Source organism: Aotus nancymaae, unplaced genomic scaffold (assembly GCF_030222135.1).
Source record: "Aotus nancymaae isolate 86718 unplaced genomic scaffold, 86718_ANA_hifiasm-v0.15.2.pri h1tg000003l, whole genome shotgun sequence".
Lineage (NCBI taxonomy): Eukaryota > Metazoa > Chordata > Mammalia > Primates > Aotidae > Aotus > Aotus nancymaae.
In genome coordinates, this window is record NW_026988414.1 from 31,594,784 (window position 1) to 31,612,369 (window position 17,586).

The following is a 17,586-nucleotide window of genomic DNA, read 5'->3' on the forward strand; positions in this document are numbered from 1 at the left end:
TCTGACTTCTCGTTGACAAATTAGACATCAACTAGGCTAGTTTACCTTTATTAACATTGAATATTGGACCTAAATTAAACCTAGTAGGAATTTACTTTCATAGGGCTTCATACTATTGAATTTTAGTTTAAAAAATTTTTATTATTACTGTTTTTTTGCCAATGTGAAAGACAAAATGTTATCTGGGAGTTTTAATTTGTAACTTTCTGATTACAACTGAACATATTTAATATGTTTATTGCTAATCTGTGTTTCTTTCATAAACTGATATCATTAGCCCATTTATCTTTTTGGTAGCCTTTTTTTTAGCTAATTCTTTATATATTCTGGATATTAATTAGTTGTGTCTAGTACATGTCACAAGTACCTTTCTTCCTGTTTGTCTTAAAAATTTATGTGTGTGTGTGTGTGTGGTTTTTTTTTTGTTGTTTTGTTTTTTTATGTCTAGATGCTTCCTGGCCTATGTGGCTTCAAAACCTGGCAAATGTCTTAGCTGTGCATGGTCTTGATACAGGGTTACAGGTCCTTTCCGAAGTAGACATCATTGTCTCCTAAGTACCATGAGGCCATGTGAGATTTTTCATCTTTGTGACCCAATTCCCCAGGTTCCTATATCACCCCAGCACTCAGCAAATGTCCCCTGGAGACATTTCTCTTGCCTATGCAGGTATAATTCTCAGCCCTGAATCTGCAACTACAGACTTATTTTCCAAAACAAATTACACAGGAAACCTATAAAAACGGTCAGTGATCTTCGCTTACCCTAGGATTGGTTCTTCCCTTCCTGGAATGTCAGTTCCTTTAGTCTTCATTGCTTTCATGATTTCTGATATCTTAAAAATAAGATACGAAGGTTTTTTTAGTTGTTGGAGTAGGAACAATACATTTCTCCTACCCACGACATCCTGTTTGAAAATGGAAATCCATTTATAGGTTCTCTTTTATGTTTTCTATGAACTCAATAAAATCATCTGCAAATAATGACATTTCTTCCTTTCCAGTCTTTTCTTTTTCTTGTTACTTTGACCAAGAACTCCAAATCAGTGTTATATAGAAGGGATAGCAGACATCTTTTTTCTTTTTTGATCTTAGCATGAAAGCTTTTAGTATATCACCATTCAGTTGTTTGGTATTTGTTTATTTAAATATCCTTTTTTCAGAAGTCCTGTTACTAATTTGCTACGAGTGTTTAAGCGTGAATGGATATCAAATGTTTTTCTGCTTTTGAGAGGTATTAAATTTTTTTTCTTTCATTTTGTCAGTGTTGTGATGTACATTAATTGGTTTTCAAATATTTAAACTGAAGTGCTAGACTAAATCTAGCTTTATTGCGATGTATTATCCTTTGTATGTAGTGCTAAGTTTGTTAATATTTCTATTCAAGTTTTACATCCATATTCTTGAGTAGGATTAACACATACTTTTTTTTTCTCATAATTTTCTTGTCAGGATTCCCATAAAGATTATGGGCCGGGCGCGGTGGCTCACGCCTGTAATCCCAGCACTTTGGGAGGCCGAGGCGGGTGGATCACGAGGTCAATAGATCGAGACCATCCTGGTCAACATGGTGAAACCCTGTCTCTACTAAAAATACAAAAAATTAGCTGGGCATGGTGGCGTGTGCCTGTAATCCCAGCTACTCAGGATGCTGAGGCAGGAGAATCGCCTGAACCCAGGAGGCGGAGGTTGCAGCGAGCCGAGGTCGCGCCATTGCACTCCAGCCTGGGTAACAAGAGCAAAACTCTGTCTCAAAAAAAAAAAAAAAAAAAAAAAAGATTATGTCGACCTCGAAAACTAGTTGGGAAGTGTTCCCTCTTTTTGTATTCTCTGGGATAGTTTGTGTAAAATTGCCATTATTGGCTCCTTAAATGTTTGGTAGAACTTACTGGTGAAGATGTCCAGGAATGGAGTTTTCTTTGTGGAAAGGCTTTGAATTAGATTTGGGTTCCTTAATAACTTTAGGATATTTTTTTTAGATGGAGTCTTGCTGTGCTGCCCAGTCTAGTCTTGGAACTTCTGGGCTCAAACAATCCTCCTGCCTCAGTCTTATGCATAGCCAGAGCTATGGATGTGTGTCACTGTACCTGGCAATAATTTTAGGGCCATTTATATCTTCCATGTCTTCTAGTGTCAGTTTTGGTAAGTTATATTTTCATGGGAATTCTTTCATTTTATATGAATCTTCAAACTTAATGGCACTAACTTACTGATAGTAGCTATCAGTGGAATGAGCTTAGAAGTGTATTTTTTGAAAGAGAAAAACATGAGGTCACGCCAGTACTTTCCATTCAAATTATTATGGGGTTTTTACATAATTATCTCAGTTTTATATATTTTTTCGTTATGCTAAAAGTCTTGATTCTTTTTTTTTTTTAAGCCCTGGAAAATTAAAGCAATTAATTCAAAAAGTCTTGATTCTTCATGGCATTAGCATGATTACTCATGTGCCTTATCTATAATACACATGTATTCAGAATAACAATGCCAGTATTAAATATTTTTTTAAAATTTTGTTTTGTTTTAATGTTAAACATTTCCATGGTTCCAAAGTCAAAACTATAAAAATAAAGTATTGTCAGGGAATTCATACCTGACCTCTCCACCCACCATTTTCTCCCATTGGTGGTTTTTTTTTTTTTTTTTGTGGGTAAGGGAGAGACAACTATATAAGCAAGCATATATAGACATGTAAATATGTGTGTATGTATATATGTATGTATTTATATTTCTTCCCCAAGTTTCTTCTTCATATTTCTTATACAAAATATTTGACCTGTACACACTCTTCTGCATCTGGCCTTTTTTTTTTTTTTTTAACTTAAATATGTATGTAGTGTATACATATTTAAGTTAAATATTTGACCTGTACAAAATATTTGACCTGTACACACTCTTCTGCATCTGGCCTTTTTTTTTTTTTTTAACTTAAATATATCTTGAAGATTGCTCCTTAGCAGCATACAGAGATGTTTTTTATTCTTTTATGTTACAGGCTAGTACTTCATTATATGGGTCCCATACTTTATTCAGCCAGTCTCCTATTGATGGACATTTGGAGAAATAGTAACTTTTTTTTTTTTTTTTTTTTTTGAGGCAGGATCTTACTCTGTCACCCAGGCTAGAGTGTAGTGGCACAATGTTGGTTCACTGCAACCTCCGCCTCCCAGGTTCAAGAGATTCTTATGCCTCAGTCACCAGGTATAGCTGGGATTACAAGTGTGTGCACCAGGCCTGGCTCATTTTTGTATTTTTAGTAGAGACATGGTCTTGCCATGTTGGCCAGGCTGGTCTCATAAACTCCTGACCTCAAGTGATCCACTTGCCTCCGCCTCGCAAAGTGCTGGGAGTACAGGCATGAGCCTCTGGGCCCGGCCAAAATAGCAACTTTTAAAAAGGCATTTTCCATTCTCAAGACTACAACACTGTAGTGTTGGCCAGTAGAACTATTTGATCTAATTTTTTAAAACTTTTTGTTTATACATGATGCCAAAATTCATTTTATGGCTAGACACAGTGGCTCACAGCTGTAATCCCAGTTTTGGGAGGCTGAGACAGGAGGATCGCTTGAGTTCAGGAATTCATGACTGACCTGGGCAACATAGTGAGATCTCATCTCTACACACACACACACACACACACAAATATATATATATATACACACACATATAAAATTTAAGATTATCCAGGTGTGGTGGCATACACATGTTGCCTGAGCTACTCTGGAGGCTGAAGTGAGAGGATTGCTTAAGTCCAGGAAGTTAAGGCTGCAGTGAGCTCTGATTGTGCCATTGCACTCCAGCCTGGCTGAAAGAGCAAGACCTTGTCTAAAAAAAAAAAAAAAAAAAAAATCAAAGTTTCTTTTTAAATGATTTCTCAGGTTATTCATCATTCTAAGTAGGACAACCGCAAGTCTTTTTGCCTTCTTTCAGGTGTCTCTATTTTGTTTAAAAGGCTGCTACTTGTTTATGGTACCATTCTCTCATTTCTCAATTTGTAGTACCAATTTAATCTCATTAAATCCTTGCTCAGGTAATAGGACCCATCATCCTTATAACACCCCAAAGACATAGTCTCTCCTTGTAATTTATCAGGTTGAAAAGGGGCTTATAGTTGATATGTATCTATTATTCATCTGCTTCAAGGATGTACCAACTCCTAAAGTAGATTATTGTCTGCGTTAATTATGTATAAATTAAAATGTCTTATTTCAGATTTCTGTGATTTGATGAATAAAGCATTCTTCTCAATCTCAGTATGACCAGTTGTTCCCATTGTTTATTCATATTTGTCTTCTGTTTAAATAATTTTAGTAATCAATCATGATTTCTACTTTATAAATCCACATGCAGTATGCCAAAGTGTTATTTAGTCTTAGTTACTTAGTTTGCCAAAATATTATATAATCTTTTCTCCAGCCTCCCTTCTGAGAGCCCATATTCCATTTTAACCTCTAATATACTTTTAGTATTTTTGATTGCTTATACTAGAGAGAATAAAGTACAACCTTGACTTATCAAAATATTGTAAGTACTTTTGCCTGTCTCTTCCTGGACCATGCAAAGACTTTAGAATGTAATTCACCTTCTGCTTACCTCCCCTCCCCAGTTTATATGCTGCTGTCATGTATTTTAATGTCTGTTGAACCCCATAAGGCATTCTTATTATTGCTGCTTTTTATAGTCATTATTCATGTGCCATGCTTACTGTGGCATGCGTTGTATTACTTAATTTAATGCTTAAGACAATCTTATGTGGTAGAAATGATTATTCTTATGTAATAGATGAGAAACCAAGCCATGGAGAGTTTATGCAGTTTACATGTTCACATGGCCAGTAAGTCACAAACTAGGATTTAAACCCAGTCCAGACTCTGGTCTCTTAACTAATGTAAACTCAAGTCATGATTATTATTATTTTTTTCTCTCTCTCATTGAAAAAGAATGACTTGAACCAAAAAATTCTCACTAAGCAGTTGTAAGATTTTTGGCTGTTAGGCTATTGGGCTCACCCGGACTACATATGAAGGTAAATAACTTTTTTCATTCTTTTAGCTGACATAGCCCAGAGATACAGGATAAGCAAATACCCAACCCTCAAATTGTTTCGTAATGGGATGATGATGAAGAGAGAATATAGGGGTCAGCGATCAGTGAAAGCACTGGCAGATTACATCAGGCAACAAAAAAGTGACCCCATTCAAGAAATTCGGGACTTAGCAGAAATCACCACACTTGATGTAAGTTGTAACTTTTGCTAGATAAATGAACACTGCCTGATTAATTAATGTAAACATTCTAATGCAAACAAAAAATCTGGACATTCTCCTATAGTTTATTGCAATGGATTTGACATACATAATGAGTTGAATATTTTTGAATTAATCTCAAGGGAAATGCTTATGTTATACTGAACTTCTGGATAAAAGACACTGCATACAGTAAAGTTGTACTAATTTGAATTAATTGAGCACAAAGGAAAGCCTCAATTATAAAGAAATGGAAGTTGGGCCGGGCGCGGTGGCTCAAGCCTGTAATCCCAGCACTTTGGGAGGCCGAGGCGGGTGGATCACGAGGTCAAGAGATCGAGACTATCCTGGTCAACATGGTGAAACCCTGTCTCTACTAAAAATACAAAAAATTAGCTGGGCATGGTGGCGCGTGCCTGTAATCCCAGCTACTCAGGAAGCTGAGGCAGGAGAATCGCCTGAACCCAGGAGGCGGAGGTTGCGGTGAGCCGAGATCGCGCCATTGCACTCCAGCCTGGGTAACAAGAGCGAAACTCCGTCTCCAAAAAAAAAAAAGAAATGGAAGTTAAAGTCAAGCATATACAACCAGAGCTTCTGTATTTTTCTTGTGGAGACCTTCAAGGTATCTCCTGTAATCACTCTTGTATTAGCTCTTTTTAAAGTTTTAATGTCCTCTAAAATAGCTTCTTCTTAATAATAAGTTTAGCATACCCCTTTCTTTGTACACTAGGTAGTGTTTTAAAGATAACAAACAACAACAAAAGCAAAAACAATTGAGTTTGGTTACTAATTATCACTGTCATTGGTGACTAACACAGTCAGCAATCAGCAGTGTCAGGTTTGAGATTTGATTTTACCCTACTTGCAAGCTGAGCTAACCAATTACCATTACATGGATTCTATTAGAAGACATGAGACTCCTGGGTCAGAAACAAAAGACTTTATTACTCACATCACAGCAAGCAGTGTGAGCATGTTTGCATTTGTTTCCTTGCCCTCCACATCCTATGGAGGCAACACATAACCAACTGCACATGCAGGTAATGTCACAGGAGAGGGACACTGGGTTTAGGGAACTCACTGTTTCAGAGCAAGCAGTAACCCTGCTGTTTGTCCTGTCAGAAGGAATTACCCCATATCTCAGTGTTGCTTGCTGCAAGCACAACTCTGAGAAATGGCCTGGATAGAGAGTAGTCAGGGTCTCGCCTTTTTTGGTATACCCAGTAAGATGGGTAGGAGTGTGAGAGGGCCATGGAGAAGTCTCTCCAACAGTCACAAGTTATGATTGATACATTGTTTTAACACATTTTAGAATTAGTCTTCTTACTTAGGAAAAGATTGTCACTAATCAAATAGTTCTCTATTTCTTAAAAATTTAAAATGCTAGAAGGAAATGTTTATAATTATATTTATTACAGTTAAGATTGTTTTCAACCCAATATAATCTTTAATCGTTTTGGACTAGGTTTTAAATACTAAATATGCAAAGAAACAAAACAAACAAATAAAAACTATGCATTTATAGTCATACTTCATTTGAAAAATAATTTGATCTATTTAGATACTAAGATAAGGGGTAAATGAAATAACATGTTTATAAAACTATATATGTTTGCAAAATTAGATACTTTATTTTACAGCGCAGCAAAAGAAATATCATTGGATATTTTGAGCAAAAGGATTCGGACAACTATAGAGTTTTTGAACGAGTAGCGAATATTTTGCATGATGACTGTGCCTTTCTTTCTGCGTTTGGGTAAGTATCTTACTTAAAAGTGTGTTAATGGGTTGGTTTGGCTGACATGTTAAATTCCTGTTGTATTTGGTCATTTTCTGAAGATGATCTCTTCAAAGATGATCTCAGTCCTTTTTTTTTTTTTGGAGTCTCGCTTGTTGCCCAGGCTCGAGTACAGTGATGTGATATCGTCTCACTGCAACCTCCACCTTCCAGGTTCAAGCGATTCTCCTGCCTCATCCTCCCGAGTAGCTGGGACTACAGGCATTCGCCAGCACACCCAGCCAATTTTTGTATTTTTAGTAGAGACGGGGTTTCACCGTGTTGCCCAGGCTGGTCTCGAATTCCTGAGCTCAGGCAGTCCGCCTGCCTCGGCCTCCTAAAGTTCTAAGATTATACTCTCTGTCCTTTTAAAATGACCAAGCAGTCTTTATACCTGTCTCTGAATTCTTTTTAAGGGTTTAAAAGTCTGTTCTTCTTTCTATAGTATTATCTATTTCAGAATATGGGTAAGAGGGAAAAAATGGACAAGTTAACAATTAACTCATTCATGCTTTTATTCAACTAATTTCTTAACACTTATGCTTTGTCAGACAAAATGCTAATCTGTGGGGTACCACACTGAAACAACATACTGTTTTTCTTGTTAAGCATGAGTTTTATCGTCTTCATTCATCTCCATCTCTCCACCACCTTTTCTTACACCTTCCCTGTCTCAGAGGAACAATTCTAATCTAACCTCTTCACTGGTGTCCTTGTAACTGTCCTTTCAAACTCCTCTGGGGCTTTGAGACATCAGTTGTTCCTGCTTTCTTATGTTTTCAACCTGACCCTTTTCAAGAACTGCTTTCCTTTTCTGATAACATGCTTCTTTCTTTTCTGACCTGCCTCTTCTATCTCTTAAGCTATAATCTCATTTTTCTTTTTATTCTTTTTTTCCCAAAGATTAGTTTATGCCTGGCTACTTTGATTTTCTCAAACTCTAATCAGTAAAAAACCTTAACCTTTTGGAAGCTGACTTTCACCCTCCATTGCTCTAATGAAACTTGTCTCTACGCAGTCACAAAATGACTTAATTACCAAATCAAGTGGCCTTTTAAACATCTTAATACTTTTCAATTCCTCTGAAGGGTATGATAGTCAACTACCTTTTCCATTTTTTGCTGTGTCAACACTTATATTTGAACCCCCTCGTTTGCTCCTTACCTGTCTGAATTCTCTGACTTTATCTCCTTTTCTCTTTTTTTTCTCAAAATGCAGTCATTTTTATGGTTCTATTCTTGACCCTCTCTCCTCATTGGAGGTTATCTCAACCATCCTTTGACTTCCATGCAGTATTATTTCTCTTTTCACTGGGTTATGACTATTAGGCTCAATTGTAGTTGCCATCTTGAGTAGAGCCCAGATTTGTGGCACAGCATATCCTCTCCATTTTTTGACCTTTGTTGTTTGTTCTTGCTTTAATGCTTTTTAAAGATTTTGTTTGTATATTGTATTGTGCACATTATCAGTTTCTTATTTTTTGTTTTTTAAGCAAAGAGGTCTCACTGTGTTCCCCAGGATGGTCTTGAACTCCTGGCCTCAAGTGATCCTCCTGTATCTGCCTCCAAAACTGCTGGGATTACAGGCATGAGCCACTGTGCCCAACCCATATTTATTAAATGCTGCCAGCACACTTCTGCACTGGAGCGTTTGACCTTACTGTTCCTGTATCTGGAAGTGCTTCTCCCAGATGTCATCTCATCAGAAAGTCCTTGCCTGATAACCTTATATAAAGTAGCACTACCATCATTTAATTTGTCATTCTTTATCTACTTATTCCACTTACTTTCTTCATAGTATTTTTTTGTAACCACCCAAGATAAATAGATCTATTTGTTAGTCTATCTTTACTCACCAAAATGTAAACTCCGAGAGAGAGAGAGTTTTGTTAGTTTTGTTCACTCCTGTTTACTCAGTGCCAACACCATACCTGGTACAAAGGAAGCACATAGTAAATAGTTATTTAATTAATTAATTAATTAATGAAACACATTCTTTCTGTTTCTGTCATTAATCTAAGTTAGCACCCCTTCCCCCATCTCCTGGACTACTCTAGTTAGAAACGAGATAAATCAGTGTTGAATTAATCTAAAAATAATTGATTACAAAAATAATCTGTTGTAGTAGTCACTCTACAAATGTTTATTGAGCACCTGTTATGTGCCAGATACTGTACTACGTTTAGGAAATATCAGTGGACAAATAAACAAAAAATTACTTGATTTATGTAAAAAATTATCTATTATTTATGAGTCTTTTGTATCACCAGTAGATTTTCTGGGTTCATGGATGGTTTTAAGAATGTACTCTTTAGCCTGAGCAACTTATGGAACTATATTTGAGTGATATGGGTTATTTCCGTTTCGTTTTTTTTTTTTTTTTTTTAATTGGTCCATGTGACCAAACCAATGATCTTGATCCCTAGTTGCTAGAAAACAGTCTGGGGTCAAAAACAACCTTTTAGTGCTAAAACTCCCAATCTAAACTTATACAAAACACAAAAACAACTAACTAAAATTTTTCTTTAAAAAGTCTGCCTCATATTAAAGATTTTCTTTAAATGTTTGCTCTTCTTGGTATTGCATAGTCTTATAATAGGAAAAATTATTGATAAGTATATATTTGTAATTCATACATTGCAAAATTCTGTCATTCAGGTTTATTACTATTTCTCCTTTCCTATAGGGATGTTTCAAAGCCAGAAAGATACAGTGGAGACAACATAATCTACAAACCACCAGGGGTAAGTTTCTATTTCTTAATGTGTATGATAAGATATAATTTAAATACATGTATAACACTTAGTTTTAAATGTGTTAATGTTCATAGAATCATAGAACTTTAGAATTGAAAGTACTTTTGAAGCATCATCTTATGCTAATCTAAACCCTTCAGAATGAAGATGGGACCACAGAAGTCTAACGTCACACAGGCATTAGAGTGGCAGAGCTGGCATAGGGATCCCCTGACTCTCAGGCCTTTTCTACCTTTCTGGCATCAGTTTGGGAGCCAAATTTTAAAAATGCTCCAGTTGTCCGTGATCGTCACTTCTACCTATATTGTACAAGCCAAACTCCCAAATCTTCTGGGGTATAAATTTACTAGGTACCTGCCAGATAATAAGGAACAGCTAGGTTGTTTTGAACCTGTGGGGTAAGAAGTTTTAAGTAGCTTCTTAGGCCCTACCATGTGATGGTAGCCATAAATAAGAGGCAAAATTCATAGTATGTGTTATCCCAAATTCACCAAGGGTCTGCCATTGCAATTTTTTTTACATACAAAAAAATGGAAATTTATGGATATTTTTGCAATTCATAGTTTTCATTTTAATATTTATGGTGTTTTGACACTGAGATTTTGAATTTTTATGCAGTCAGATAAATCAATGTCTTGCTTAGAAAATACCCTATTTTGAATTCACCTAGGTGTTTGCCTATATTTTTTGCAAGTGCATTTCTTTGAGTAGCTTACCTTAGTATCATCATCTCTAGATTGTCAGAATCTAGTACATATCTCCCAATGTAGCGTGGTTGTTCAGAGGATGGGTTCTGGTGGCATCAGACTGGGTTTGAACATCAAATGTGCCACCTTCTTAGGTATGTTACTCTGGGAAAGTTTCTTCACTTCTCTGTGCTTCAGTTTCCTAATTAGTAAAAGTGGGATGATAATAATAGTACCTGCTTTATAGGGATGTTGGGAGGATTAAATGAATCAACACATGTTAAATGCTTACAACCATGCTTAGACACATTAAGTTTACTCAATAATATTAGCTATTATTGTTATCATTTTAGACACTTCATAATGATTTTGAGTTAATGTAGAACAAGATACGTAGGTAATAAAAGTAATAGTCTTGCCTTACATCCATATAGCATCTTGCATTTTTCAAGGCCTTTTCACTATTCATAGTTTCTTCTAAAAGAAGAAATTTCTAAAATTTTCAACTCTATAAGAGTAGCTAAATTAATTCATTTGGAGAATTCTTCTTTGCAATTGCCTTCCTGCCTTTGGTGAAGATACTGATAAAGAGTTAATTGACCTAAATCCAAGGAAAAGCAACAGGCTTGGGTGTCACAGGTTGGATTATTAGCTCCCTGGTAATCACGGAATTATCTGCCTTTTACCACCTATGCTTCTCTTTCTTGGAAGTTCTATGATTTATGATTCTTCTGTATCACGAGTAGATTTTCTGGGTTCATGGATGGTTTTAAGAATGTACTTTTTAGCCTGAACAACATAACAAGACCCCATCTCTGCATAAAATAAAATAATTAGCTTGGCATGGTGGCACACACTTGAAGTCCCAGTTACTCTGGAGGCTGAGGTAGGAGAATTGCTTGAGCCCGGGAGGTCAAGGCTGCAGTGAGACATGATCATGTCACTGTACTCCAGCCTGGGTGACAGAGTGAGACCCGCTTTAAAGAAAAATAAATACAATATACTTTTGCCAGCACAGGTTAGATTTAATTTTTTTTTTTTACTGTTTTGTAATAGCATTCTGCTCCGGATATGGTGTACTTGGGAGCTATGACAAATTTTGATGTGACTTACAATTGGATTCAAGATAAATGTGTTCCTCTTGTCCGAGAAATAACATTTGAAAATGGAGAGGTATGGGCTTTCTACTGTGTATTGTTACTTTAAATGTCTGAAATCATGACCTTCCTCCACCTGTCTTACTATGTTAACAGAGTTATCAGTTGTAAGAATCATATAGTGAATATAACTATATCATAGCTATTTCTGTAATATAAGCCAGTGATTCTTTACCTTTGCTGTCCCAGAACCCCTTTGTTACATTTCCAGTAATAGCAGTAGTTCACTACAGCCTTGAAAATGAGTTTGAAAATGCCTTTCAGGTGATTCTGATACCCAGCTGTTGGTTGAGGATTCTGTTTAAGTGGATGTCCTTTAGAACAAGGGTCCTCAATCCCTGGGTGGTGGACCAGTACCAGTCCATGGCCTGCTAGGAACAGGGCTGCCCAGTGAGACAGCATTATGGCCTGAGCTCTGCCTCCTGTCAGATTAGCAGCAGCATTAGATTCTTATACGAGTGTGAACCCTGTTGTGAACTGCACATGGAGGGATCTAGGTTTCATGTTCCTTAGGAGAATCTAACAAATGCCTGATGATCTGAGGTGGAATAGTTTGATCACAAAATCAAACTATTCCCCCACCCCAACTGGTGGAAAAATTGTCTTCCATGAAACCTGTCTTTGGTGCCAAAAAGGTTGGGGACCGCTGCTTTAGGAGCAATGCTTTGCTGATTTTAGTTGCAATTATTTGTATACAATGAATAACCCTTTGGCACTAAAAGATTTTTCTGTCTTTTTGTAAAGCAGTTATGTTGTCTTTTTCATTATAAATAATCAAAGCGGTTATCAGTGATCATGTAACTGACCTAAGTCATCCCATGTATCTGAAATCAAGCCGATCAAAATTTGTACAACTCTCACAAAAACAAAACTCCAAAACCTAAGAGGCTAGAGGAACAAGTACAAAGAGTTATGCCTGTAAGGACCTCTCTCCTTTCTTTACTTCGTTAGACATATATTCAGTTTCAGGTCTTTTTTTTTTTTTTAAACCAGTGGCCTAAGAATGCAAGTTTTTAAAAACTTTGTAAAATGTATATGTATGCATGTACATTTCAAAGAATTGTAAGTGTATATAAATCACAGTTGAAATATCTGACTTCCCAAAATTATCACAGAGTAAACATATCCATATAATCACTACTTAGGGTGGTGGACCAAATATTTGTGTGTCCCAATATTCATATGTTGAGATCCTAATCCCCAGTGTGATAGTATTAGGGAATGAATCCTCCATTCATGAGATGGACTTCTCATGAATGGTATTAGTGACCTCATAAAAGAGACCTCAGGGAGTTCTGTAGCTCTCTTTCTACCATGTGAGGATACAATGAGAAGTAGGTAGTCTGCAACCTGGAAGACAGCCCTCACTAGAACTGACCTTATTTTGGACTTCCAGCCTCCAGAATGATGAGAAACGAATTTCTGTTATTTATAAGCTACCCAGTTTATGGTACTTTAATATAGCAGCCCAAACTAAGACAGAGAGAGAGTGGACAATTTTTTTCAGCAAAGGGCCACGATTGTTGTATGACAGGCTTTGTAGTTCATATAATCTCTGTTGCAGCTACTCAGCTTTGCAGTTGTGACACAGAAGTAACCTTAAGACAGTATGTAAACAAAAAATGTGGCTGTTTCAATAAAGCTTTATTTCTGGACACATAATTTTCACATGAAATATTAAAATTTTTTCCCAATTATTTAAAAATGTAAAGACCACGGCCCTATGCTGTGGCTCACACCTGTAATCCTAGCACTTTGGGAGGCCCAGGCAGGCGGGTCACCTGAGGTTGGGAGTTCAAGACCAGCCTGGCTAACATGGTGAAACCCCATCTCTACTAAAAATACAAAATTAGCCAGCATGGTGGCAGACGCCTGTAATCCCAGCTACTCGGGAGGCTGAGACAGGAGAATAACTTGAATCCAGGTGGTGGAGGTTGCAGTGAGCTGGGATCTGCCACTGCACTCCAGTAACCGCACTCTGGACAACAGAGTGAGACTCCATCTCAAAAAAAAAAAAAAAGTAAAGACCATTTTTAGCTTGTGGACCAAACAGAATCAGGCAGCAAGTCAGATTTGACGCATGGCTGTAATTTGCCAATCCCTGAGATAGGTCAAGAAATAAAATATTTCCAAACCCCTTGTTTTCTCAATCATTACCCCATTTACCATCTTCTTAATCACCATAGCTATTTTGAATAGGGCTATCTGAAGTTTTTCCTGTTTTTGAACCTGAAATGGAATCATGCCTTTTGTTCCTGGCTTCTTTCACTCAACTTTATATTTATGGAATTCATTCATATTGCATGAAGCTGTAGTTCATTCATTTTCATGCTGAATATAATTCCGTTATATAAATATAACACAATGTATCCATTCTACTGTTGGTGGACATTTAGAATGCTTCCAGTTTTTGACTACTGTGAATAATGCTGCTATGAACATTCTTATATATGTCTTTTGGTGAATATATGCACAGATTTCTACTGGATATATATACCTATGAATAGAATTGCTGAGTCATAGGGCATATATACATTCAACTTTAGTGGATGATATCAGTTTTTCCAAAATGGTTTTAACAGTTTACATTCCTACCAGTAGTATATCAAAGTTCACATTGCTCCACATTCTTACTGACATTTGACATCAGCCATTTACATTTTTAATCTATTTTGATGTATGTGTAGTAGAGTCTCATTGTGGTTTTAATTTATATTTCCCTGATCAGTGGGATTGAGCACTATCAGTTGCCTTTTCTGGAAAGACAGATGGTCTAGGAGAAAAGCAGCTTCAAATGCCATGCTTAATGTTCTGGGTTTCCTTCTATTCCAGTCTTGGCCCATAATTTCTTTCCTTTTGTTTTTTTTTTTTTAACTCTTGGATGCCTTCAAAAGGTGTTTTATTATTATTACTCTGGTTTTTCTAATTTTCCCAGTAGTAAGATTAGTCCAAATTATATCCACTATTACTCCAGAATGCAATTTTTAGCACTGTAGCCTAACCTAATTGTAACCCAACAAAACCTGTAGTTCTCTGTGTGTGTGTGTGTGTGTGTGTGTGTGTGTGTGTGTGTGTGTTTAATTTTACTTCAAGTTCTAGGGTACATGTGCAGATCTTGCAAGATTGTTACATAGGTACACACATGCCATGGTGGTTTGCTGCATCCCTCCCCACCATCATCTACATTAGGTATTTCTCCTAATGTTATCCCTCCCCAATCTCCCCACCACCTACTATCCCTCCCCTAGCTCCCCACCCCTCAACAGACCCCAGTGTGTGATGTTCCCCTCCCTGTGTCCATGTGTGCTCATTGTTCAACACCCACTTATGAGTGAGAACATGCGGTGTTTGAAAACCTGGAGTTTTTAAGAAGGAATATAATCTCAGATTTGATGCCTTCTGTTACTAAGGGTGTATGTATATTGGTAAGGGCTTTAAGATTTGGGGATAATATATGTGAACTCTCCAAGATTCCCTGAAACTCTCCCTGAATCTTTCCAGAGGCTTCCAGCTCTTGGATCTTAGTATCTCTTTTCCTCTTTGTTGGGGAAGAAAGAGCAACACCTAACTTTTGGGACTGGCCATCGTGAGCAAACCAGAATGTTCTTTGCCCCCTCTTCATCTTGAGAATGCATTCTTGGGGTATTTTTGCTGTGCGTCCATTGGCATTTCCAACACTTAGACTGGGATATATAAGGAACTGAATGCCATTTCTTGGGTCCTTAAGTCCTTAGCCAGTCTGCTTTCTTTTATTCGCTTTTCAGGGCCTTACGTTTGTTATGTAATGTCCAGGATTTTTAGGTGAACTTCATGGAAGAAATAGAGAAAAGAATCTGCTTCATCTTTCTGGAAGCAGAAGTCTATGCCAACAGAATTTAAAAACTTTTTATAACTTTTTTTTACCTGATTTAAATGTTGCCTTTGCATTTTAGCACATAAAAATAAGTTAGTATTTTTATGTCAGCATGGAACATTTTTGGTGTACCTTTTCCACCATGAAATAATGTTAATCCTTATAAGCTTGTAGCAATTTCAAATCAAATGTATGAATGTTTGTATGAGATTCTCTGGGTGTGTTTGCTTGGATAGATCACTGCAAACCTAAATCATCTTACAATGGCTCTTTGCTGAGTGTCTGCATGGAAAGAGGATTAGTGCTGCCAGGATCCAGTTAAACATGTCAGAATACCCCACTGGGACATCCTACTTGTTTATAATAGCTATTTCTCAAATCAGGGTTCTAAAAATGGCTTCTCATGAAATGTGATTAGTATAGTTTTAAGCCTGCAAGCTTAAATGTCATAAACTTATCAGGCTCTTTGCACTAGATATTATCTTAATGCAATGCCATATTTTAAAATATTTTGGAATTTTGAGTCATAGAAGACTTGAGTGAAAATTCTAACACAGTCTCTTTCCAAGAGACTTTTCTTGGAAAGTCTCTTTTTTTGGTTCAAAGAAGTTGATTTACCAAGTTTTCTAGTTTATTTTGTTTCTGAAATTCTTTGATTCTACTTCCTTTTCCCCAGTTTTTTAGAATTTCTGAGAGTATTCCTAATTTGAAAATCTGAAATCTGAAATGCTCCAGAATCCAAAATTTTTTGAACACCAACATGACACTCTTGGAGCATTTCAGATTTTTAGATTAGGGATGCTGAATTGGTAAGAATAATGCAAATATTTCAAAATCCAAAACACTTCTGATCTCAAGCATTTTGAATAAGAGATACTCAACCTTTACTTCCGTATGACATCTTGACATTTTGAGGCCATTCTTAGTTACCAGAGTATTTTTGTTGTTGTTGTTCAGTAATGTTCTGTTGCTTCTTTCAGTGTTGTTTTTGAACCTGCTTCTCAAAGTAGTATTTCTCTGGATTCCAAGTAATTCATACTGTTCTTTAAGATGCATCTTGAGTCATTGTAGTTGTTTTGTATGTAGTTTTTTGAGATGGTCTAAGCAGACAAAAGCAGCAAGAATAATGATGCTCAGATTGTGTGTCTTTCAATCTTTAATCATGTGTTATTACTTTTCATGACACACTGGATGCTCAGGTATAGGAGTTCAAATGTTAGCGTCTTTCAAACCATGCTTCATTGCAAGGCAAAAAAAAATTCACTAGTATATAGATAATACTCATTTTTCATTGAATAATACCCTTCTATGAGCAATGCACTCAATTTTGTATTCTCTTCTTTTCTTTTTAATACTGGACATATAGATTGGACCTAGCACACATAATCTCATCTTGCCTCCATCTATTTCCTATCATTAATAGCATTATAAAGTATACGCTAAGACATTTCACAGAATGCAGAATACTGCTCCTACAATTTGAATGTTTGGCCACAAGGTGCCAGTGGTGTGTCGTAGTTTTATAGTACCAGAAGCCTAGAAGAGATAGGGATTTAAGCTTCCTCTGCTTTTTAATGCACATTCATGTTTTTTTTTTTTTAACTTAGAATTTATTAATAGAATAGTTAAGTACAAGCCATTGTAAAGGAGAATGTTTAAATCAAACTTTGAGAAAGTAAACATTTAAACAATATTTATTTGTTTATATTTGAATTGTTTAGTCTTTTCTATTTTGATATTAAACTTGGTTTTGAAAAAGAGGGTGGATTATACTCTTTCTGCTTACAGTTTATCAAATGAATGTCCCTGGTTTTCCTTTCCTTTTCTTTTGTTTTGAGATGGAGTTTTGCTCTTGTCATTCAGACTGGAGTGCAATGGCGTGATGTTGGCTTACTGCAACCTCTGGCCTCTTGGGTTCAAGGGATTCTCCTGCCTCCGCCTGCTGAGTAGCTGGGATTACAGGCGCCTGCCAACGCCCAGCTAATTTTTGTATTTTTATAGAGACAGGGTTTCACCGTGTTGGTCAGGCTGCTCTTGAACTCCTGACCCCAGGTGATCCACCCATCTCAGCTTCCCAAAGTGCTGGGATTATAGGTGAGCTACTGCACCCAGC

At 36.6% G+C, this 17,586-nt stretch overlaps 2 protein-coding genes across 3 annotated transcripts in view; one reads left to right on the forward strand and one right to left on the reverse strand.

The window, feature by feature from the left end:
- ERP44 (endoplasmic reticulum protein 44) overlaps positions 1-17,586 on the forward strand; it is a 94,992-nt gene that overhangs the window by 60,534 nt on the left and 16,872 nt on the right. For both annotated transcript variants that reach the window (XM_012437544.3, XM_012437545.3), the window contains 4 exons: positions 5,052-5,236; positions 6,886-7,001; positions 9,708-9,765; positions 11,520-11,636. In XM_012437544.3, coding sequence (XP_012292967.1) covers positions 5,052-5,236; positions 6,886-7,001; positions 9,708-9,765; positions 11,520-11,636 — 476 coding nt within the window. The remainder of the gene's footprint in view (positions 1-5,051; positions 5,237-6,885; positions 7,002-9,707; positions 9,766-11,519; positions 11,637-17,586) is intronic.
- Positions 377-17,586, reverse strand: part of STX17 (syntaxin 17) — a 112,636-nt gene continuing 95,426 nt past the window's right edge. The window contains exons 9-12 of the transcript XR_010343774.1: positions 16,356-16,573; positions 10,494-10,665; positions 8,878-8,952; positions 377-833 (exon numbers count right to left, since the gene is read on the reverse strand). The gene's annotated coding sequence lies outside the window, so the exon portion shown is untranslated. The remainder of the gene's footprint in view (positions 834-8,877; positions 8,953-10,493; positions 10,666-16,355; positions 16,574-17,586) is intronic.